Genomic DNA, 22813 nt, shown 5'->3' with positions numbered 1-22813 from the left:
AATGTTCTCCAAACAGGGGTCCGTCCTTCAGGGGTCTGTTCTCAGTCCACTTGAGTTCTGCTGACATATGAACACGCTGAAACATTGGGAGATCCTTCAAGAAGCATTTGAATTATTTTATATTTTCATGGTCACATCGCGTGTGAATTCGCATAAACATGCAGAGGTGTTTCAAACTCCAGGGGCCCGCATCGTGTAAAGTTAGCTTATGAGATAGAGATATCTCCAGAACGAGACAGACAAGCCCACTGAAGGGACTTCTAACTCATCTAGAGCCCGAAAATTATACGTCTCCACTAAAACGAACAAAGGGGGAGGAGCTGGACACCAACGAAGTTCTGAAAGCCAAAACCTTCAGCAGCTAGTTTGCATTTGAAGATGAGAGAAAGCAGAGTCTACAAGGAAACTCAGAAAGTCAAATCACAACAGCAAAAATACACCTCCGGGACAAACAAGTAGTTCATCACACACCTTTGGTTCCTCGCAGACCTGTTCCAGGAACTGACAACAGGACCTTAACAGCTGTTGATCAATGATAACCAGTCAGGAGGGGCAACAGATCCATGAGGGCTTTTTCTTATTTAGGAAGCAGAAAGAAGGGATGGGTATGTGTTATAATGCAGCCGACCACCAGGGTGCAGCAGGGACATAATTTACTGGCCGGATTCATCATGTAGAAGTTAGCATGTTTTTCTGGTGTGATGCAGAGAGGTGCTGCTAGAAGGTAGTGAAGTGGAGATCAGGACCCCCGGATGATCCTCCTGCAACTCCTCTGAGTGTCCTTGAACCTCTAAATCCTCCACGTTTCACTGCAGCTCACAGACAATAATCATTTAGTAACCCGGGAATTAAGGATAGGAGGATTTAAGGTTTGACCTTCGGGAAGAAGCATCCTTAATGTGAACATGCTAATGCTAATTTCCCTGATGAACACCCCCTAAAGGGATCAATAAAGTACTCTTGAATCTTGAATCTTGAACAGATTTTTGCAAACATCTTCAAAAGAGCAGCTCCAGCAGCAGCTGTCCTCCATTGCCCTGCCCTTCCCTTCCTCTCAGACGCAGACCTGAGGCAGGGAATGAGAAGTTTGAGGCTGAGCGTCAGCATTCGCCCCCTCCTTCTCATCAGTGTTGATCTTCTCGTTGCTAATTCCCGAGATCGGTTCCACCATAGCTCATCTTCTGTGGACCGTGATTGGTGGGTTGCAGAAAAATGAGCCGAGCAAAAAGAAAAGGTGTTGATGTGACAAGAGCAGATAAAGATGAATAATTCTTGGGGTTTTTTTGTTTTGGTTTTTTTAATCTTCTTTCTTTATGAAGTGTTTTTCCAGATTTTTCCTGATTCCCGCAGTATGTTGGATGGGATTACCGGCGCCCGTGCTGTTTGGCAATAAAGAAAATCCTCTTTTACCACAAAAGCTGCAGCATTTTTCTTTTCCCCCCTCTGCTGTTTGGCATTCTTTCCCAGATTCTCATCTGTGTTCTTTGGAATTCAGAAACCAGCCACATTCCCGGTCACTCTTCCCCTTCCCAACCTGGTTGACAGGCAAACGCTTGGTTATTCTGATGCAAAGCGTGGGTGGATGGCCAGGCCGTCCGATGAAGAATAGAAGGTTCCTTTTCACATCCCACATTTCCCATTCAGCCGACAAGAAAGGACGCGTCAAATCCAGTCTGAGCCTTTAATAAGAGCTGAACCTCAGGGCAGCAACTGCCGCAGAAACACTCCACCAACTCTTTGTGCCACAAATCTACTCAGCATTCAAGCATCACAATACAAACAGAAAATGGAGAAGAGCCTTCTTCATTTCATACCAAGGAAATGAAATAAGTTGTAGTTATTTTGACTTCCCTTCTATATAGTGATGTTTCTGGCTGAAAGCTGTTCATATTCGCTGAACAGTAATATATTTATAGAAATACTGGGGCAGGGCCCCCTCCATGGATGATGGCATGGTTCTAAAGGACTGAACAGACTTAAATAACATCATGGTTCCATCAATTAACAATTTTAGGAGTGAAATGCCAGAGTTCATGCCAAAAAATAACCACAACAACCACAACTTTGACAGGATGGTGAGCTAATTGCTTCTGTATTATCACCGCTAGGTGTCGCCAAAACGCGGACATTTAACTGTTTGGTCTATTTCATGCCATGTTAAAGGTGTTCGCTGAATTAGCCAGGCATACAAGACAAATTAATATCAAAGCACTTGTAGAATTTGTAGATCTTCAACAAACATCCTTAAATTTTAAAAACAAAATCCTTAATCTAATATATTACACACTGTTTACAGTCCCAGAAAATTGGTTGTGCTGAATGAAGCTGCTGTCACAGGCACCTCCATCAATCCAAAACAGTAATTTAAGATAATACCATGAGAGTTTAGCTTCTGGCCTCTGCTTTCCCCTCCAGCCGTATGGATTTCATCATCAGCCTCATAATAAGGAAACACACTGGTTAATCAGCAGGCCGACGCTGCTGCAGCGTACGCCTGGATGAGGAGTCAAAGCCTGTTTTCTCACATACTCCCGTTTCTGGGATGTGACTGAACAACGTGAGCTGAATGTGCTCAGAGTCAATTGTGGAGCCACAAAAATGTGAGAATTTGCACCAGAAATACATAAAAATGAACTTTTTTTTTTTATGCGATGAAGCTGCCTAAACCAGTGTCTTTGTCCAGCTGTTGGTGTAATTTTATGTCTGCTGGAGGTTCTTTAGTTCCCCTCAGGCTGTCTAAAATGCAGCAGAAAGCTAATCATGCTGTCTGAGTGCAGATTCTCTCAAACACTTTAGTGTCCAGACACTTTCTCATTGCCTCATAGATGCATTTCTAGCCCGAATAAGATCTTGCAGTTATCTGGTTCTACCAAACACGAGGCAACATGAGCAGGACAGGCCGTGACCCCTCTCACCTCAGCTGCTCTTCTTTCTGCTGAGGCCACTGGTGGCTAAATTAAACACAAAACACGACCTGACCTGGTGACATCTGTCCAGATTACATGTGGTCAAGTTCTAACATTCCATATTTTAGGTATAACTGAGACTTTTTCCTACACGTGTCTGTTGTATGACGAGATATTGACACTGTGACAAGGGTCACAATACTGTTCACTAATTTTGGACTTATGAAACATTCTTGTCACAGCACTGGCACAACATGCTTTGAGCTGATGAAATAACGATGATGAAAGACATTCAAATGTTGATCTTTTGACTTTTAAAGGTTTAATTTAATTTAAGTAACATGCTGATATGTGTTTTTGTTTAAAAATTAGACATGGGTTTCCAAAGATTCGAGTCCTCTTTCCCACAAGGACGGTCCCTCTGTGATGGACAGGCAGTGGCCCCGCCCCCTAGGCACGCCCCGCCCTCTCCTCCAGCAGCGGCTCAGGTCTCCGGCAGAGCGGAGCGGACCTCGAACGCACCGCGACGGTTCGTCTCTCACCTCCGAGAACTTGTTGGACCGGAGTCTTTACGATCTGGACCTTCTGTTACTTTGTCCCTTCGTCTTTTTTGATATTTGACGTCAATGACGTGAGAAAATACGAGGAAAAGTGACGTCGGGGTCCCCATCAGCTCTCCCGCATCCACTCACCTAAACTCTGAGCGCCCAACCGGCGGAAGGTACGTTCACTTTACACATAATTTACGTTTATTCCATCTTTATTCTCGTTTGATTTATCGTTTATCTGCATTGAGCTGCTGCTTCTGACGGAACAATGTCCGGAGAAAAAATCGGCTTCGGTTAAATGTAAAAACTCGCTAGGTTTTAAACGATATTCTCACATCTTTCCCTCTGTGGATGATCCCCCAGCTAACAGCTCAGCTAAAATACGTTAAAGTGCTCCAGACGATCTTTAAGAACAAGTGTTTGGCCTTATTTTCGATTAATTTTAGCCCAACAATGTGTTCGAAGGATTTCAGCTTCCATTTAATGCGATTTGTGACAATGCTGCTCTCATGATTCATTCCGGGCGCACCGTTATGAACAGAATTCCAGTTAACATGACGGTCAACTTTACATTCAAGCGTGTCAAAATGGCTTTAAAACCACATGTTTGGCACAATTCTTTATTCAGCTCAGTCCAACAAAGTGTGTTGAACAATTCGTGTTCTATTTATTAAAAATCTCCCTGTACTGACGCTATACTGATCAATATTTACATTTGGTTTGTACTGTAATTACTTCACCCCTCGTACGTCATTTTCAACCAAAAACTCTTAATTATACTTAATCTTAAATATTTTCAAATATTGCCCGAAGAGGTTTTAATTGGGCTTTCCTGTAGTGACATTTCTATTCATTAAACCTGCTGGGATGTCCTGTCGTTGTATAGTATGTGAAGCATTTAGTTCAGAAGTTTTAGTCTGCGTTAAATATTCACGTTTGATTTATTACAACAGAGGATATTTCGGAATTACCCCTGCAGACACCCCCTCCAGTCAATCATCTGACCCTGTGTCACACACACACACACACAACACACACACACACACACACACACACACACACACACACATACACACACATTATTGATTGATTCATGAACTCAGCCTGCAGCTACACTTGCTTCCCATAAAGATTCCTCTTTATACACATCAGGAATGACCCTCGACCTTCCGATCAGTACAGGTCCGTCGGTCTCTGGCATGTTGGTGTTTTGTTGGTGTCAAAAGTTTGTGTCTCCCTCCTGTGGCAGGTTAGCAACAGTCACAGTAGCCATTTTAATTATCCCGAGGTTGTTGACCTGACTGGATCCGATAAAAGGTGTGTTTCCATTTGAAGGCAGGAGCATCAGTGAAGATACAATGAGCCAAAGTTTGAATAAAAACAGACAGAAACACACACACACACACACACACACACACACACACACACACACACACACACGCCTGCCCTCCCTACTCCCTTAACTCTAAGCCTGCAAAACTCAGGTGTCATCATTTTGTGGCTCCATGCAGAGGTGAGCATCATTTTGTAATTAAAGGCCACTCAGGGTGGACATGCACACACACACACACGCACACACACAATCATGTGTGCACACACCAACAAGCGCAGACGCAGTTCCTCTGCTACTTTAGTGTCTGAGTACTGCATCCATGCCTCAGAACTGTAGTTTTCTCTCTTTTTGCATGTTTTTGTCAGTGTTTTCTGGTCTGGTTGAAACAGTGGCTCTGATCTTGTCTCAGCGGCGCACATAGACCACCAAAGTTGGACATGCCTGAATCGGTCCTGCCAGTCTTTGATTTTTCTTGTCCAAATACGACATAGGCTGTTCAGGATTAATGTCTCGTTCTCATGCAGCCTGGGGTGTTCATTCTGAGTTCACCGTGTAATTATCCTGCCCTAATTAAAATCCTTGGAGTAAATAAACAAACTCGCAGTTACTCGCTTCCCTTCACCGTGATTAGGAATATTTATTACTCTTATAAACAGTTATTATTGTTTGTATTGTTGTCCTGTCTATTGGCTCATTACACCTGCACATTTTCAGGTACATTTTAATTGGTAATGAGGGATTAAAGTCTATAAACCAGACATGTTTGATGTAAATGCTTGAATAAGGAGTCTGAAAAGTGCAAATTGAAACACTGATGATGAAAAATGCTGTCAGATGTTTTGGAGGGCTGAATTTTGTAAAATGTTTCAATCTCATGAATCAAGGTTATTATGTTTTCATTTAGACGCTGAAATCATAAACACAACAGAGGCGGGTTTCTTTCTCTGATACTGATCTCGTTAATACAGCGTCAGCCTCTGTTGACGCCTCTGTTAAACTAAATTATCAGGTTGACATTCACCTCACCCTCTGAACTCATGGCGTCCCCGGTTACCTGCCCAGGTTCTCATAAGGACTCATTTCTGTGATGAACGGTGGCGGTTCGCAGCACCTCATAACCAACCGGAGCCAGGCTGACCACTTTTCCTGAGGGGTTGATTTTTTTTTTTTTTAAGATTGTGAATCACTTTAAAATTTGATGCAGAAACCAGAAAATTTTAACCCATTTTGCTCTCAAATCATCTACGATGGGCCACAGGGGAGTCGAGGAAAATAAAAGCCAGATACATGCTGCGAGCAGAGCTTCCCGACATGAATGTAGCTGGTATCATCATTTATTTATCAGTAGTTATTTAGCTCCTCAGATTCCCAGCATCAACTAACGAACCACTTTCATTTCATTGATGCTGAGTCAGGAGGCATCTGAGGCCCGTTTGAAGATGATTTAATCGACTTTTATTCTTTTTAGTCCTCCCCTGCCACCTATTTAAATTCTTGTGCAGGAAAATTAAATGAAAGGGTTTTTTTTGTCTCCCGCCGCTTCGTCTGTAATGGAAAAAACCGATGAACTAGCTAGCATCTGGCTGCTGGAGGTGGGTTTTACAGCAACAGTAGAAGTGTCGTCTAATGAAACTTGCGACTCCCCGGCGTGCTCGTCTCTGGTCCTCTTTGTTGGCACAGTTACTGCCACAGAGGGTTTGACTCTTCCTGTCAGCAGAGGAATTCAATTTTCTCTTATTAACCAGCGAATGAAAACTTTCTTTGAAACCTATCAAGGTTGAACTTCACCTTGAGGTAAATACTGAAAATATTTCTAGGATGAAACTTGAGATTAGAGTCTCAATTCTGAAAAAGTTTAAGTTTACTGATTAAAGGTCTAACACCCCCAAATGGGCCCCCACCAGCTGGTCCTCCCCCCTGCCCTGCAGCTCCAGGGAGGTTCAGCTGCAGATTCCGAGTCTCCCTTTTCTTTTCCCCAGCCGTCGGCATCCTCGCCTCGCTGATATATCAGAGTAGGCGACGGTGTCTTTGTCCGCCAGCTCGTTATTGATCGCCTCCCTCAGGAAGGCTCATATTCCGATAGGAGGTGACGCGATTACTGACGGAGCGTTGAGCAGAGGGGGGGCGGGAAAATGAAACGGCTCCTCGGAGGAGTTTGACTGACTTTCAGCGAGCGCTCCCAGGTGAGCAGAGGCAGCTGTTAAACAAGACCCGTGTTCCCAGAATGCACCTCTGCTGCAGCTTCTCTTGTCCTCCAGAGAGGACACTCGGGGATCCTCTTTTCACTTTTCTGAGCTCTGTGTAAAGAGCAGGCTTTCATCTTTATTCTAACTTTAACTTTACTTTCCCTGTAGTTTCGGGGAAGGTGGGACAACATCTTTCCAATGTCAGATGAAATTGACACGGAGTTTTGAAAGTTTTGGCAAACACTAGCATCTTCCAGCACGTTACTGCTGGCTGAAGATGTTTGTCTCCACACGTGTCTGAGCGCAATTGTGTAACCAAGTGGACGTGCTGCTGTCCCCCCGAGGAAACCATTGTTCTTATCTCATATTTTTAATCTTAGATCTTAATTCACTTAACACCTAGCACTTCAGCGGCTTCCTGCCTGTCTTTTTCTGCTGTAACCAGATAAAGCCGGTGAAAGCCAAAAAGAAAACTTGTCAAGTCATTCAGAAGTTTTCTCTGATCTCAGGGTTGAAGCCGTGCGCGGTGACGCACAGAACCAACCCAGATCGAAGGCATATTGGGAAAATAGGGCATGGAGGATCGTAGAGGACTTCGGAAACCAGATTTTTATCGACTTACATTTGAAACCAACCTCAGGAGAAGTTGCTTCGGGGGGACGTGCGTCTCAACTTCTGGGCAGGGGTTGAAGCAGATGAATGGTGCTCATTTTATCAGAAGGTGTCAGTTGAGGTTTTGTAAGTAGAGGAAGAAAAACAGCATCAAGCCGAGTGTCAAAAAGGAAAAAACCTACATGAGCTCAGCGTCTTACTCTTACAGCCTCCAGACTTACAGGCCGCCACTGAATTTATTCCTGCTCAAATGGAAAATTTGTAGAAAACTGTTTGATTGCTGCATGAGCGTTCAGACATCATGAGTTGTCGTAGCTGAATAGGAGGATGTCCAAACTCTGGGATATCTGGAATTTCTGTGGTAGTCAATTGCATCTGCTAACTAGACCAGGCATGGGCAAACCAAGGCCCGGGGGCCACACGCGGCCCGTTAAACGTTTTAATCCGGCCCGCCAAACTTGAAAAATTAAATGAATAAACCTTGTTAATGTTAAATTTTCACTGCAATTCTGGTGTCAGGAGGAGAGTGATGGTGATATCCTGAAGGATAACAGAACTTTCAGTGCTTTAAAATAGAAATGGTTATTAATTTTTTTTAAAAAGGCACATTTTATTCATTTGATTTTAAGTGTTTTAAGACTCATTCCAAAGCCAGATATTTTGTTGTAATGCTTCTCTTCATTTTCATTTGAAATTAAAGCACATGTTTTCTCCATATCCCAAGATGTGTATTTTTTCTCCAATGAGGTGAGGTTACCAAAGCACTCCATCCATCCATCTGCTCCTGGTCCGGCCCCTTTGTCAAATGTTTTGAACCCATTGTGGCCCACGAATCAAAATGTTTGCCCACCCCTGAACTAGACAAATGCTAGCACAACTGCTAACTTGTTTTGTAGATGATAGCAAAAGTGTTTGGCAAAGCGTGCAGGTTGGAATGATCTGTCTGGAGAAATGATAACCCGGATGACTTGATGCCTACTTCAGAGGTCTTGAACAACACCTCGTCCTGGAAATAATATTTCAACCTCGGGTTTTTTTTCTGGTTTCTTTATTGCGCTTTGATTTCTCCCCTGAATTGCAGCTCTGCTTTTTCAGTCCAGTGCAAATTCCCCTCGTTCGGCCTCCATCACGTCTTCCAACAGCAGCTTAGCCTTTAACTAACGGGTGGTGTAGAAAAGGAAGCCTTCTCGGGGGCCGTCGAGCCATCAGCAGCACACCCAGAGTCAGATGTCAGCTCCCTGAAACCCTCTCTTTGTTTCCTGGGCCAGATGAGAAGCTGCCGATGAGTGAACGCTGCGAAGTACCAGCCATGGCTGCACATCGCATCATCAGAGCCACGAACAACAACCACATTCTCCCTCGGTGTAAGTCTGAGGGGACTCTGATCGACCTCAGCGAAGGAGTGACCGGAGCCAGTCTCTGTGACGTCAAAGGTCGGTTTGAAGCCTTCACGCCGACTCTGTCGAGTCAGAAATCTGTTGCTTCAGCAGCGATCTCTCAAACCTCCTCTGTCTCTGGAAATGAACTGTTAATGTATTCTTGAAAATATCATCACTCTCTCTTACTTTCGCTTCATTGAAGGTTTGCTTACATGCTCCATAAACTCTAATGAGCTGAGCTAAAAATAGCCAACGATGCAGTAAATTATGCAGTTCGCCTTATCATACTTTTACATAGCAATTATGCAATGCTATACACTCCAGAACTCCTCAGATTGGAGGCATCTGTTAGCATCCCTGTAGCATTAGTCAGAATAAACCACTGAAGCACATCTGATCTCTGCTAAGCTCTCAGCGGGAGTGTTTGAGCCAGTTCTGACCTGCACTTATTCAATTTAAAAGGCCGAGGCAGTTCCAATACGGGCTGCTGGTTACACAAAAAAGGCTAATTGATTATTTTAAGGTTAATTGGGTTTCCTGCCCTCTGTTTCGCAGTGCCTTCTCCCAGTGCCTTAAGACTGGACACGTCGGCCTCCTACGGAGCTGCGCAGGAAGTGGTTGCCATTAAGGATTACTGTCCCAACAGCTTCACCACTCTGAAGTTCTCCAAAGGGGATCACCTGTATGTGCTGGACGCCTCAGGTGGGGAGTGGTGGTACGCTCACAACAACACAGAAATGGGCTACATCCCAGCCGCCTACGTCCAGCCGCTCCACTACAGGAACTCCTCCCTGAGTGACAGTGGGATGATTGACAGTCTCGGGGAGGGTTACGACGATGTTTCCAAGGAGGCGGGAGATTTGGGGGAGTGGACCGGGGTGAACCATAAGCCCTCAACCTTTTTTAACAGCAGCCCTTTTCCTGGGAACCCTTTTGTCCGTCCATTTGATCAAAAATGTAAAGATATCAATGGAACAAACGCAGCAGACCTCGTTGTCTTTGATCCGCTGGGGTCTCCTTTGTCTTGCTCCAGTTTCAATACTGGTATTGCCCTGTCAAATGGGATCAGCAGCTGTAACATTAGCAGCTTCACCCCCACCAGTCCAAGCCAGGAGTTAGTCCCCAACCACAGGGACAACCCCCTTTTCAGGAGTAAACGTTCCCACAGTCTCTCAGAACTGTCGGCCCTGCAGGCGCAGGTAGAACCAGCTTTACCCTCGTCGGGATTCTTCAGCGGTTTAAAAGCTCCCTCGCCGGAGCAGTTCCAGAACAGGGAGGACTTCAGGACTGCTTGGCTGAACCACAGGAAGCTGGCTCGATCGTGCCACGACCTCGACTCATTGGGTCTGAGTCCCGGATGGGGACAGACTCAGCCAGTCGAGACCAACATTGTTTGTCGCTTGGACAGTAACGGCGGAGTCATCCAGCTTCCGGACACCCACATCAGCATGCACATCCCCGAAGGCCACGTTGGCCCCGGGGACCACCAGCAGATCTCCTTGAAGGCTTTATTAGACCCTCCTCTGGAGCTAAACAACGATCGCTGCTCCACCTTGAGCCCTGTGGTGGAAATTAAGCTCAGCAACATGGAGACCAAGTCCTTCATCACATTAGAGATGAAGGTGTTTGTAACCATCAAGAAGGAAAGTTGCCACTGCGCAGAGCTGCTGTGTGTCCGTAGTGACTGTAAAGAGGGGCCTTACACGCCCATCCTCAACGCATACATCTACAAGGACACAGTCCAGGTGCAGTTAGATAGTCTGGAACCCTGCATGTATGTGGCGGTGGTGGTCCAGTCCCAGCACAGCAGCCACAACGTGACAGTGTGGGACCACGTGCAGAGAAAGGTGACTCTGGGTGTTTACGGACCCAAACACGTCCACCCTTCTTTCAAGACAGTCGTGGCCCTGTTTGGGCACGACTGCGCGCCCAAGACCCTGTTGGTAAGCGAGGAGGGCCGGCACACCATTTCTAACCCGCCTGTGGCTCTTCAGCTGTGGGGGAAGCACCAGTTCATGCTGGGGTTCCCTCAGGACCTCCAGGTGGGTTTGTACTCCAACATGTCCAATTACCAGGTCGATACCAGTGAGGGCACAGGGCTGATTCAGGGTTTCCAGGTCAAACTCGGCAAAGTCTGCCGGCTACTGTACATGATCAGTTCACACAACCCCAACAACATCTCCGATTTCACTCTCAGGGTCCAAGTCAAGGACGCCCTGGACTGTATCCTCACCCAGTTCTGCGTCCAAACGCCACAACCTCCACCCAAGACCGGGGCTAGGATAACGGGCCAGAGGAGGTTTCTTAAAAAGAAGGAGGTGGATAAGATTGTTCTTTCTCCTCTGGCTGTCACTTCTAAATACCCCAAATTTCAGGATCGCTGCATTACCAACCTTAAATTTGGGAAGGTGATCAAAACTGTGATCAGGCAGCACAAGAGCACGTACCTGCTGGAGTACAAGAAGGGCGACGTGATCGCTTTGCTCAGCGAGGAGAAAATCAAGCTTCGAGGGCAGCTGCGGACCAAAGAGTGGTACATTGGCTACTATCAGGGAAGGATCGGCCTTGTCCACGCCAAGAATGTTTTAGTTCTGGGGAAGGTCAAGCCCATCTACTGGTGTGGGCCCGACCTGACCACCACAGTGCTGCTGGAGCAGATCCTGAGGCCTTGCAAGTTCCTCACCTATATATACGCCACGGTGAGGACCGTGTTGATGGAGAACGTCGGCAACTGGAGGGCGTTTGCGGATGCCTTGGGCTACGGGAATTTGCCCCTGAATTATTTTTGTCGGACTGAGCTGGACAACGAGCCCGAGAAGGTGGCGTCGGTGTTGGAGAAACTCAAGGAGGAGTGTATGAACGTGGAGAACAAGGAGAGGAAGTCCTTCCAGAGGGAGCTTATGATGGTAAGGAGAACAATTTCCCAGCACAAATTCTCTGATCCATGTCGATACCGTGGGGTGATACTGCGGATGGATACCGTGGGGCGATACTGCGGATCGATACCGTGGGGCGATACTGCGGATGGATACTGTGGGGCGATACTGCGGATCGATACCGTGGGGCGATACTGCGGAACGATACCGTGGGGCGATACTGCGGATCGATACCGTGGGGCGATAGTGCGGATCGACCTGCTTTTTCGTTAAACATTTTCACTTTTTATTCTGAAATCAGTGGCTCGAGGAACCAACACAGCATTTTCCAAAAGGTTTCTGCGTCCTTAGTTGAGCTTTGAAGCTGAAAAAAAATCCAATTTCCCATCATTCTCAGCTGCTGGGCTGACATCTTTCCCTTGACTTATCACCCCCCCCCCCCGCCTGCGCGGCTCTTGTCTGTGCGGCCAGTCACATGATTGGTCGACACCTGGCCGAACAGCCCGCGGCGACTCGCAGTGGGAACAGCCGTCACATGAAAAGTGAAGCAGCGGGGGGTTTGAAATGGCTGCCAACAGGAGGTTGTGTGAGGGGGGACGCGCTCCGACCTTTGGAGTTATTCCTCTGCGACAGTGACGGCGCCCTCGAGGGGGGGGGGGCAGAGAACCGTCCCGAGACATTTCCTCTGCCTGACCGAATTATTCAAGCAGAGTTAGCAGAGGTCTAAGGCGACAATGACGGTAGCCGGGAAGGTTCCCATCCCTACCTTTGCCTTTTCTCTCCTTGCCGTGACCTCCATGTGTCCCTGCACGCCGAGGAGGCGCGCTTTTATGTCTTAGAGGAGTCTTTTGTTGTGGCTTTCTCTTCTCTCTTCCTGTTGGAGGATGAGCGGCACCTCGGCATTCTTATCTCTGAACTAGGCTCCATCCCAGCAGCCGCCTCCGTTTTCTCAATTATTTAGGAGGAATCAAAGCGGCGCGGGCTCAGATGTTCCTGCGTGAACCTGAGCGTTTTCTCCCGAGGTTACGAAACCCTTTCATCCACCAAGGTGATTTTTGTTCCTCTTGATCTCCATGGAAACCTCTGCCCATAAACGTTTGATCACGAGTGAAAGAAATGATTTTAATGAACAGCATAAGGCCTCACCCAGCGGGACGCTTGCCCACACGCCGGTTCCCTGACCTCAGGTTGCAGCCGGATCTTCTCAGCTGCTCAGACACCAGGTTTAAGGCTGCTGTTTGCTGGCACCTGCAGGTATTTATCATGTTTCTGCAGCAGAGCAGCTCTTAGCAAAGGCTTTAAGTCCATTTAATCATCAATAATCATCAGTGTCAAACACTGAGCTTTGGACCGTGAAAACAGGCTCCCTTAGATGTGTTATTCATGACGAGGGAAGAACTTTACAGACCTACACAGCTGGTTTAGATCTCGCAGATGATCCATGTTTGAACTCTGATGTCAGAAGTCAGAGGAAATCGGAACATTTACAGATTTTCTAAGATGTAATCAGCAAACACGCTGCTCCAGTCACGTCGGAGGAGTTGACGCCACTTTCATATCCAGACACGTTCATGAGTGGTTGTTCCTTCCTGCTCTGCCCTCGTTTCTGCTGTGGCGAAACAGTTGCGGATGGGTTTAAACGTGTGTGTGTGTGCGCGTGTGTGTGTGTGTCCTCTGGAGAGCATCTAATCAACACCAGGCTGCACAAACAGGGTTCGGGCCAAAGTTCTGGCCTCCGTGTCAGAAGGGAATGGGGCAGATCGAGTCAGGAATTCTTCTGGCGAGAACTTTGGAATGCTGGCAGATGAGGCGTTCTCTCCTGTTTTATCTCGCTTTGTTTAGAAATTCTGATTTGCGATCATAGGAGACATCACAGGTGACTTCACGAATGAAGATCGCAGCGCTTAAACGAGTTTATTCCTTCTATCACCTGTTTTTATTCTCCACACACGCTAGTTAATCCGTTTAGTGTCCGTTAATGTGTCTTTAACCAGCAAGGCTGACATGAAGTTGCACAAAGGTCATGAAATTCAACTAAACATGCTTAAAGTTAAAGATAAGGAGTCCCCCCCCCCCCCGTTTGGAGGTATGGCTGCTAGTTTGAGGTTAGCGTGAGAGCCGACAGGTGAAATGTGAGCAGGCATTGAGGAGCTGGAGGCTCGGGGGGCACCCGACACCACCCAGCACACCTTTTACCTGCCAGGCTCCAGTTGCCAGAGACGAGCAGGAGTCCGTGGTGCTGACTGGCAGAGGAATAACGGAGGCACCCTGGAATCAGCCGCCGTTTGAAGATTCGCACCCCGACAGCTCGGAGAAACTTGAATGTTTTTGATACTCGGCAGCGATAAAAAGGTGTGAGGGGGAAGGTGGAGGACGTGGCCTCCGGTCGCCTGTGAGCTCCTTTCATCACCCAGGACAAAGCCCTCGCTGTTCACCGCGGACTTTGACCTTTGTTTTTGTGAGAGAAAGCTTTTATTTCAGTCTGGACCAAAACGTCAGGGAAGAATTCTTTGATAGAGTCCATATATGATCCAGGTGAAGGTTCAGACACAAGCAGAGATCTTTGGTCTTTCTTGGCCTGCTCGGGAGATAGAACTCATTTGAGACTAATCCAGACTGCAGCAGGATTCGGTCCCGTGAATCGCCTCTAAGCTAAAACCCTGCTCAGCATTCTTTCGGAGCATGCTAACGAGTTAGCGTTGTAGTGATTATCTGCAATGCTTCTCCTCCCCGGCAGGTTTCTGTTGCTCACGTAGATGTTTGAAGCTCTCAAATCTGCCCACAAACGTCAAGAGATTAAACAGGAATTATTTGGATTAAATTCCCAGCAAACAAACAGAGCAGCCAGCACAAAGATACGGGTGTTACTGGTGTTGCCATCTGTGTCGTCGCTACGGTAACACAGCTAACAAATATATGTGCGGTCATTCACAGATTCACACGTAAATCTGAGAAAGCTCTTCACACCTGTGACTTAGATGGACTTATGTCATATATTATATTTGAGAGTCATCATTAGCTGATTATTAATGTTGAAGAGATCAATCAATAAAACCCAGATGTGAACCCAGCAGCACCAGTTTGACTTAAAGGAGCAAAACCAGAAGAGTCACGGGTGAATAAATCTGGGGGGACAAATGTGTCCAGCTGACAACGTCCTTGAGCAAGAACCTGATCTTTTCCTCCATCTGCTTCTGATTCAGCAGAGCCCCCCCCCCCCCCACACACACACACCCCCCAGGAAAAAAACCTTCTATTTTGAATAACAAACTGCTTCCCTACACATTTAAATTTGAACACATCCCATTTACAGGCATACATTCAAGTGTAGCCCTGACATGTGCTTCTGTGTGTGTGTGTGGTGTGTGTGTGTGTGTGTGTGTGTGTGTGTGCTATATATACACTTGTGTGCAGCCTGAATCAGCAGATGTCACAGAAGGCCAGGTGGTGAAGCGGCATAAATGCAGAGTCACTTTATCATGAACGGGACGCAGAATTCACCAGAACAGTGACAAAATTAACCTGAGTAAAGTCTTTAACTTTAATTGATCGTTAGTCGGCGCGGGCTGGCGGGGTTTCTGCAGGTTCTTCTGGACGTTTTGGGAACAGGCCAAAGAACGAGTCACTTATTTGGGTGCAGCTGTTATTTAAATGAATCAGTTTGACCTGGCTAAACGCCTGTCATGGTGATTCTGATGTGACATCATTATGACATCATTATGACACCATTTCCACCTCGTACGTGTCCTGATCCGCTTGTTGCAGGAAGTTAATTACCGCAGCGAGTGTGTGTGTGTGTGTGTGTGTGTGTGTGTGTGTGGCTCCAGTTTTGGAAGACGCTGTTTATCTGGCTGTTAGCGGTGCGATCAGTGGCGTTTGAAGCTAGCAGCAAAGCCTCCCCCACCCCCACAGAGACCCTCTCAGCTCTCGCCACTTTGAAGTGTGTTTGTATATCAGATGCTGCAGCAGACGAGGCCCCCGCTTCCCAGAGCTGAAATCTTATCTCTGCGTGGACACACACACACACACACACACTCCTGGAGCGTCTTCACCTCGGGGAGCAGAACAAACACGGATCTCCTTTGAGAAGCCTCCTGCCTGCAGTGTGTTCCGGTCAGCTGCTGTTATCAGCGCTGGCGTCTGCGGAGTAAGGACGTGCACGCCGCGGCGCTGTGAAGGGCGAGGCAGCTGACAGGCGTGTGCTCTCGCCCTCGCCGTTGCGGCGGTCCACCTCTGACGGATGGAAACACGAGCGTTGTGATGGGACCAGTGTGACCACCAGCTGATCTATCAGCTGCTCCTCCGTCCTGCTTGTTGTTGTGCTCCTCCGTTTCACGCTGCTCTTTGATTTAAACCTTCACACACACACACACACACACACACTCACACTGATGGTTAATCCCAGTTTTACCTGCACAGGAGAGGAGAGACGAGAGCATCCGTCCCATAAACACTCAGGCTTCTTCCCGCTTGTGTAGCCGCGTTGTTCCAGGTGCTGCTTTTAGAAGATAAGCTCCATTTTCCATCCTGTTTGGTCTCTTTCCTGGTCCAGGCCCTGTTGAAGATGGACTGCCAGGGCCTGGTTGCCAGACTGGTCCTGGATTTCGTCCTGTTGACCACGGCGGTGGAGGTGGCGTCTCGGTGGAGGGAACTGGCAGAGAAGCTGGCTCGAGTGTCCAGACAGCAGATGGAGGCTTACGAGGCTCCGCATCGAGACAAAAACGGCCTGCTGGACAACGAGGTGACCACCGCCGGCCTCATGAGGCCTCTTCCAGTCATGATGGTCCACATCCATGGATGTAAAGTTCTGAGAGGAACCTGTTCTTCTTCCTGTCCTCACCTAAACTCCTCCGTCTTCTCTCCACCCTCAGTGCATGTGGAAACCAGCCTACGACTTCCTGCTGACCTGGGCCGCCCACATTGGCGACAGCTACCGGGACATAATCCAGGAGCTTCACGTGGGCCTTGACAAGATGAGGAACCCCATCACCAAACGGTGGAAGCACCTGACAGGCACGCTGATCCTGGTCAACTGCCTGGACACGCTCCGAAGCTCCGCCTTCTGTCCCGTGGGTTACGGAGATTTCGCTGTTTGAGCGTCCGGGCCTGGTTGATGAGGAGATGCTGAGAACATTTGGTTACTGCAGCATCATTCTTACTTGTGCTCCCTCTTCCCGTCTGTCTTTCCTCCTCATCTTCTAAAACATCCTGTTTCTTAACTGATTCCTACTTTTTTATGTAAAGATAAAAGGCATCAGCAACACCGACACACACTTTGAACTTTGACCTCCTCAACACGGTGAAGACCATCTAAATCCTCTTAGCTTTAATTAGCAAGCCGCGAATGCTCCCACCTTTCTTCAGACCTCCAGAACCAGCTCTTTACCTTCAAACCTTTGAAATGCTCCACGTAACCCTGACAACCAGCTTCAGATACGCTTGAGTCTCCAGAAATCTGGCCCAAATCCAATCCGGTGACCTTCAGATCCAAAAGCTCTGGAGTCACTGGAAGTCTCTGAAGCTCCGAACACCAGAGCTTCTCACCTCGCCGATGTTTGACCTCATTTTGTGGAGACAGTGTTGAAATACGTCAGCTGACCCAGCCAGGAGAGCCAGTCTGGACCAGATCTTGGTGCGTTATGACACAGCCAAATTTAAAGATCTTTCTGAGGCTTTTATGGTGTCACGATTCTTCTGCCGGGCGAAATAATCAAGTGTAAGTGAAATCAAAACTTGGCTAGCAATGACAAAGACAGTTAGCCCAAAGCTAATGCTAACATCGTGCAACACATAAAGAGTATCTGTTGTTTTGAAACAACACACAGGAAACAATCAGTGTGATGTTTCCTTCATCATTTGTACCAGTAGAGTTTCTCATCATGTTACAGCTATAGCTACGCTACAGTTGTTGGTTTACAACTCAGATTTTTCCAGCTGAAATCAGCAAAATGACCAATAAAGTGATGTCCATTTTTGTGGATAATAAAGTTAATATAGTAAAAAAAAAGTGTTGGAAGCATTCTTAAGCTAGTGGGCTAAAGAGGTAGCAACCAAATGTGAATTGTTAAATGCCTTTTTATAAAATGCAGCTAATATTTTCACTTTATATCAGTATTTTATGATAAAGGTTGAAAATGACCTCTGAAAGTTTCTCATTTTTCTTTACTCTTTATCTGCAGAAGTCTCTTTGTGTGATCCGTGCTTTGATGCTTTGAATGTCGCTTTCTTCAGTTAGCATTACTTTCTCGGCTCGTACAGCCCAACGGGAGGCGAGCGAGAGTCTCTATATTTGTACTGAAGGACGGCGTCGGGCATCAGCTGAAACCTGCTCGGTGTTTCTGTTCAAATGCTTTTAATAAAAGTCAGCGTTGTTCACGGCTCCAGTGGGTTTTTCCAGGTTCTCCCGCCCATTTCCCAGCCTCAGGTGTTCCTGCCCTGCCTGGGGGTTTCGGATCGTCAGCATGATCTGATGGTGCGTGCGAGCGCTCGCACGTGCGTCTCCTCCTGCTCTCCGTCCCAGGCGAATGCACGCTTTAACGCGCTTTAATGACAGCAGGCCATTTATCCCTCCGAGCACCGTTGTCCTCCAAAACGTCTGCGTTCTACTCGGATGTGAAACTCGATTAAAATAGGGATGAAATCTGCTTCCTCTGTTTTCCTCTGAGGATCCGGAACCTTCTGGATGGTCCAGGTTCAGAGTTATTATCTCCACGTCTGAATGAGCTCCTCTAATCCCCCCGTTGTTTATTTATTTTTGTCTCCTCTGACCTTCAGATCAGAGCTGTGTGGGGGAAAATCCAGATTTTTGCTTCTGCACTTCAGAAAATGCAAACCAGGTGCTGAGATGAAAAGAGTTTTGTCTCGTTTCATCTGCTGCTGGCAGCTTTTCCGGGGGATGTGTGGAAACCGACCGCGCTGCTTTTACCTCATCTGGAGAACTTCAAGAGCCCTTCAGAGATAAAGACGGGACAAAACAGCGCTCGCTGCTCTGCCATGGAGACGGGGGCATCTTCTGCTGTTGGCATGAACCCGCCGGCCGTGTTGACAGTCACATCCCCCTCGTTTGTCTTGGAAGAACAAAAACGGTGGACTTCATTGACCTCTGCTCCTCTTTGAAGCACAGCGCCGTGATGAACGTTTATGTTAATGACAACATGTGTGGCTCAAAGGGAGGAAGCTGAAAAGGCCACATCACAGCAGCGCTGCAGAAAGAAGGAAAGAACACAACAAAATAATTATGAAATCATACAAACAACAATGACAAAAATACAAAACAGCATCCACAGCAGCAGGGGATAGGTGGCGACTCCAGCTCACTTTGGAACCAACTTTAAAAGGTCAAAATCACTGATTTTTTGCTCAAATGAGCTGTTAAACTCGTTTTACACCGTTTAACACTTGTTTGCTCTGAAGCTTCAGTATATTAAATTTCTTAGAATTTTATAGCTTCAGAACATAAAAGCATAGTTTGATTTTTTTTTAAAACAAAGCAGTGTTCTTTAAGTTTTATTTTATGGAACTGATGTTGGGGGAAACTGTTGATCTAATAAAATATGGCCAAAAACCTTCCATCTAGTAAAAACGCAAACAATCTGCGTCTACCGGTGTTTGCTGCCATCTAGCGGACATCTGTAGAGCCAAACACCGCCTGCGCGTTTTTAGTGAAATATATTTTCTTATAAATCAAGTTTAAAAAGAAAAAAAATATGCATCGCAAGCCATTCTCTACTTAACTTTTATTCAAAACAATTTTAAAACAAAGATGTAGGAAAGGATTTCCTGGGTGGGGTACTTTTCTGAAGCGGGTTTCTGAAGCCGTTAAGAGCTAAAGATTTTTATTAATCCGCTGCCATAGATGCTTAAAATAAACCATGCTGTAAATTACGCTGACAGAGTTATTCACTGTAAAGTTTTTTAATAACACAAGAGCGAGCTAACAGCGGAAATAGCAGGTCGAATGCGTTCCTTTCAAAATAAATTCCCTCTGTAGCTTTAAACGTGTTTTTGTTTTTTTGGGTTTTTTTTGCATTCGAGATGCATTTTGTTTCCTAGTTTGTCTTCATTGCTGGATAAATTGATAATTTATTGCTGAGTAAATGTGAATATTCAATCAGACCTTTGGTTATGAAGACACATGATCGTGTTTGCTCTTCATGGTTTGGAAATGGTGGAACATTATTTGAGGGCAGAATGTTTAACTTTTTCCATTTTAAGCGTGTCTGTCGGACTCCGATGAAATAAAAGCAGGGAAGTCCTCTATTCCTCCACTCTAGCTTGACGCATCTACGCGTCATTTTTTGTATTTATCGACGTGAGCTACCTCCTTAAAGCGCTCCGCGGATATGAGGTGACTTTTACGCATTTGGACCGCGCCGCGGTGCGTGCGTGTGCGTGTTCGGTAGTTGGACTGACTCCAGGGATGCTGCAACGTGTCCTGCTGCCGGAGTTCCTCTGCACACCGAGGGACTGCGCCCTCCACGTCCGCTGAGCAGCAGAGACGCGGCTGAGGCGTAAACATGGACCATCCCGGGGACATCTGACGCGTCTGCTGCGGTGTCATCGCCGCTTCCCAGGCTGCACCATGGGGAACAGTTTCTCCAACCTGGCCTCCTTCCAGTCCCTGCACATCGTCATGCTCGGCTTGGACTCTGCGGGGAAAACCACAGTCCTGTACCGGCTCAAATTCAACGAGTTCGTCAACACGGTGCCCACCATCGGCTTCAACACGGAGCGCATCCGGCTGGGCGGCGCGGGGGCCTCCCGGGGCATCAGCTGCCACTTCTGGGACGTCGGGGGCCAGGAGAAGCTGCGGCCCTTGTGGAAGCCCTACAGCCGCTGCACGGACGGCATCGTGTACGTGGTGGACTCGGTGGACGCCGAGCGGTTGGAGGAGGCCCGCACCGAGCTGCACAAGATCACCCGCTTCTCCGAGAACCAGGGGACCCCGCTGCTGGTCATCGCCAACAAGCAGGACCTGCCCCGGGCGCTGGACGTCGGGGAGATCGAGAGGCAGCTCGCCCTGGCCGAGCTGAGCCCGTCCACGCCGTACCACGTCCAGCCGGCCTGCGCCATCATCGGGGAGGGTCTGGACGAGGGCATGGACCGGCTGTACGAGATGATCGTGAAGAGGAGGAAGTCACTGAAGCAGAAGAAGAAGAAGCAGTGACAGAGGACACCGTGACGCACCATCAGCATTATCCATCACCATAGAAACGCTGCAAGTCTCCTCATATATTTATAGCGACGCTGCTCCGAAAATTAGGGGATGTGTGATGTGATGTGATGTGACAGAAGAAAGAAGATGAAGACTGATGAATGTAGAGTCTGCGGATGGATGGATGGATGGATGGATGGATGGATGGATGGATGGATGGATGGATGGATGGATGGGTGGATGGATGGATGGATGGATGGATGGATGGAGGGATGGATGGAGGGATGGATGGATGGATGGATGGATGGATGGATGGATGGATGGATGGATGGAGGGATGGATGGATGGTGTACACACCAAAGAGAAGTTCCAAACTGGCAGAAACCGAGCAGGTCAAGGTTGTTGCGTCTGACACAGTCACATGACTGTGACGTCTCCAGGTCATACAAAACCACCTCATTTTGTACGTGGAAACCATCTTTCATCCTCCAGGACGTCAGACTGTCGCTGGCCCGTAGCTTCTGACCTGAGAGGAGGATGTTTCTGCAGGAACATGCAGACGGGGCGCCGTCTTCGGTGCAGATAAAAGTGGCGTCGACTGTTGCCGGAGGTTAAACTGTGAGATTATTGACACAAACTGCTTTTACTGTTTATCCAGAGTTCCTCATAAACACGTTTAAATCCGCTGCACATTCATAGATGGTCAGAAATAAAATATGAAAGTAATGTTCAATTTATTTCATTCAGATTTTGAACTTATGGAAGGATTAATTTATTTCCCATCATTTTACTATTAAAAAAGCCCAAAGCTATGATTAAAAACCTATAAGACTTATCAGAAAATAACAAAAATGAAATAAATTAATATCATGAAAGCATTTTGACAACAGTTAATTTTAATAAAAAGGTTAGCTGTGATGCAAAACGAACCATAAATGTGAAAAATAAGGTCTGTTTTTAAAAACCCGTAAATAAACTAATTTAAACGTACTGTAAAGGTTATTTTAAAAGGTCAGAGCTGCTGAATCATCTTCAGACTTGAGGGACATTTGCCCGTGTTTAGATTTCCATGAAGTTTGTCAGGCACGGGCTTCCGTACATTGGAGCTTGTTTCTGGAGTGACACCGAAAGGAGCATAAAGGAGCGATTATGAACTTTAGTTCTGAGGAGCAGCTGATCCGGAGCAGCTGATCCGGATCAGCTGATCGCGCTGAGATCAGCCGATGGTCAGGCTGCAGTTGACGTCTTCCTGGAACCAATCAGTGGTTTCCCTCTGTTCCATCCACGACAGCGTGTGGCGTAGCTGACCTGCAGCCAGTGTGCAACACGTCTTTTCTCTGCAGTATCCAGATGTTTGCATGACAGCTGCTCCGCTCAGAACCACCTCAGTAACCCTGCAGATACGGTGGCCTCGCATCGACTCAAAGCAGAGAAAACACCGCCTATTTTTGGGATTAAACTCTTTGTAATGGAAGGTGTGTTTTGTCTGTTTCTCTCTGTCCTCGTCTGCCCCCCCCCCCCCCAAAAAAAAAAGTTTCTAAGTCGCAAAACCTGATGAAAGTGGCTTCAACCTGTAATTATGGAGGAACCGGGGAGTTTCCTGCAGCTTCAGAATGCTGAAATAATGTTAATGAATGTTAGAAAACTCAAACAAAACCAGAGTTTTTGAGAATTCCTAATGCATCTCAAACTTCTTTATTTAACCTGGAGCTTAAATGACAAACTTTAGTTTTCCTTTAAACGTGTTGAAACATCTCACCGGAGTTTTTCCATCTTTCATCAGGTTTTTTCCTCCAGGATGAAGATTCTTTCAGGCTCT

General features: G+C 46.9%; 2 protein-coding genes across 2 annotated transcripts; both read left to right on the top strand.

Annotated features, from left to right (window-relative positions):
* The first annotated feature begins 3388 nt into the window (after positions 1–3388).
* Positions 3389–18218, top strand: LOC130522847 (SH3 domain-binding protein 4-A-like). The gene is made up of 5 exons (XM_057027615.1): positions 3389–3627; positions 8854–9018; positions 9520–11870; positions 16393–16581; positions 16712–18218. The coding sequence occupies exons 2-5, from the start codon at positions 8868–8870 to the stop codon at positions 16934–16936; spliced, it is 2916 nt and encodes a 971-aa protein (XP_056883595.1). The 5' UTR covers positions 3389–3627; positions 8854–8867; the 3' UTR covers positions 16937–18218.
* A 1777-nt stretch (positions 18219–19995) lies between these two features.
* LOC130522851 (ADP-ribosylation factor-like protein 4C) lies at positions 19996–21720 on the top strand. Its single transcript, XM_057027623.1, has one exon. The coding sequence runs from the start codon at positions 20422–20424 to the stop codon at positions 21004–21006; it is 585 nt and encodes a 194-aa protein (XP_056883603.1). The 5' UTR covers positions 19996–20421; the 3' UTR covers positions 21007–21720.
* Positions 21721–22813: the final 1093 nt, after the last annotated feature.

The sequence above is a fragment of the Takifugu flavidus genome, chromosome 3 (genome assembly GCF_003711565.1).
Source record: "Takifugu flavidus isolate HTHZ2018 chromosome 3, ASM371156v2, whole genome shotgun sequence".
In the NCBI taxonomy this organism is placed as follows: Eukaryota; Metazoa; Chordata; class Actinopteri; order Tetraodontiformes; family Tetraodontidae; genus Takifugu; species Takifugu flavidus.
The sequence above is the reverse complement of the archived record's forward strand: the minus strand, read 5'-3'. Positions and strand labels throughout refer to the sequence as shown.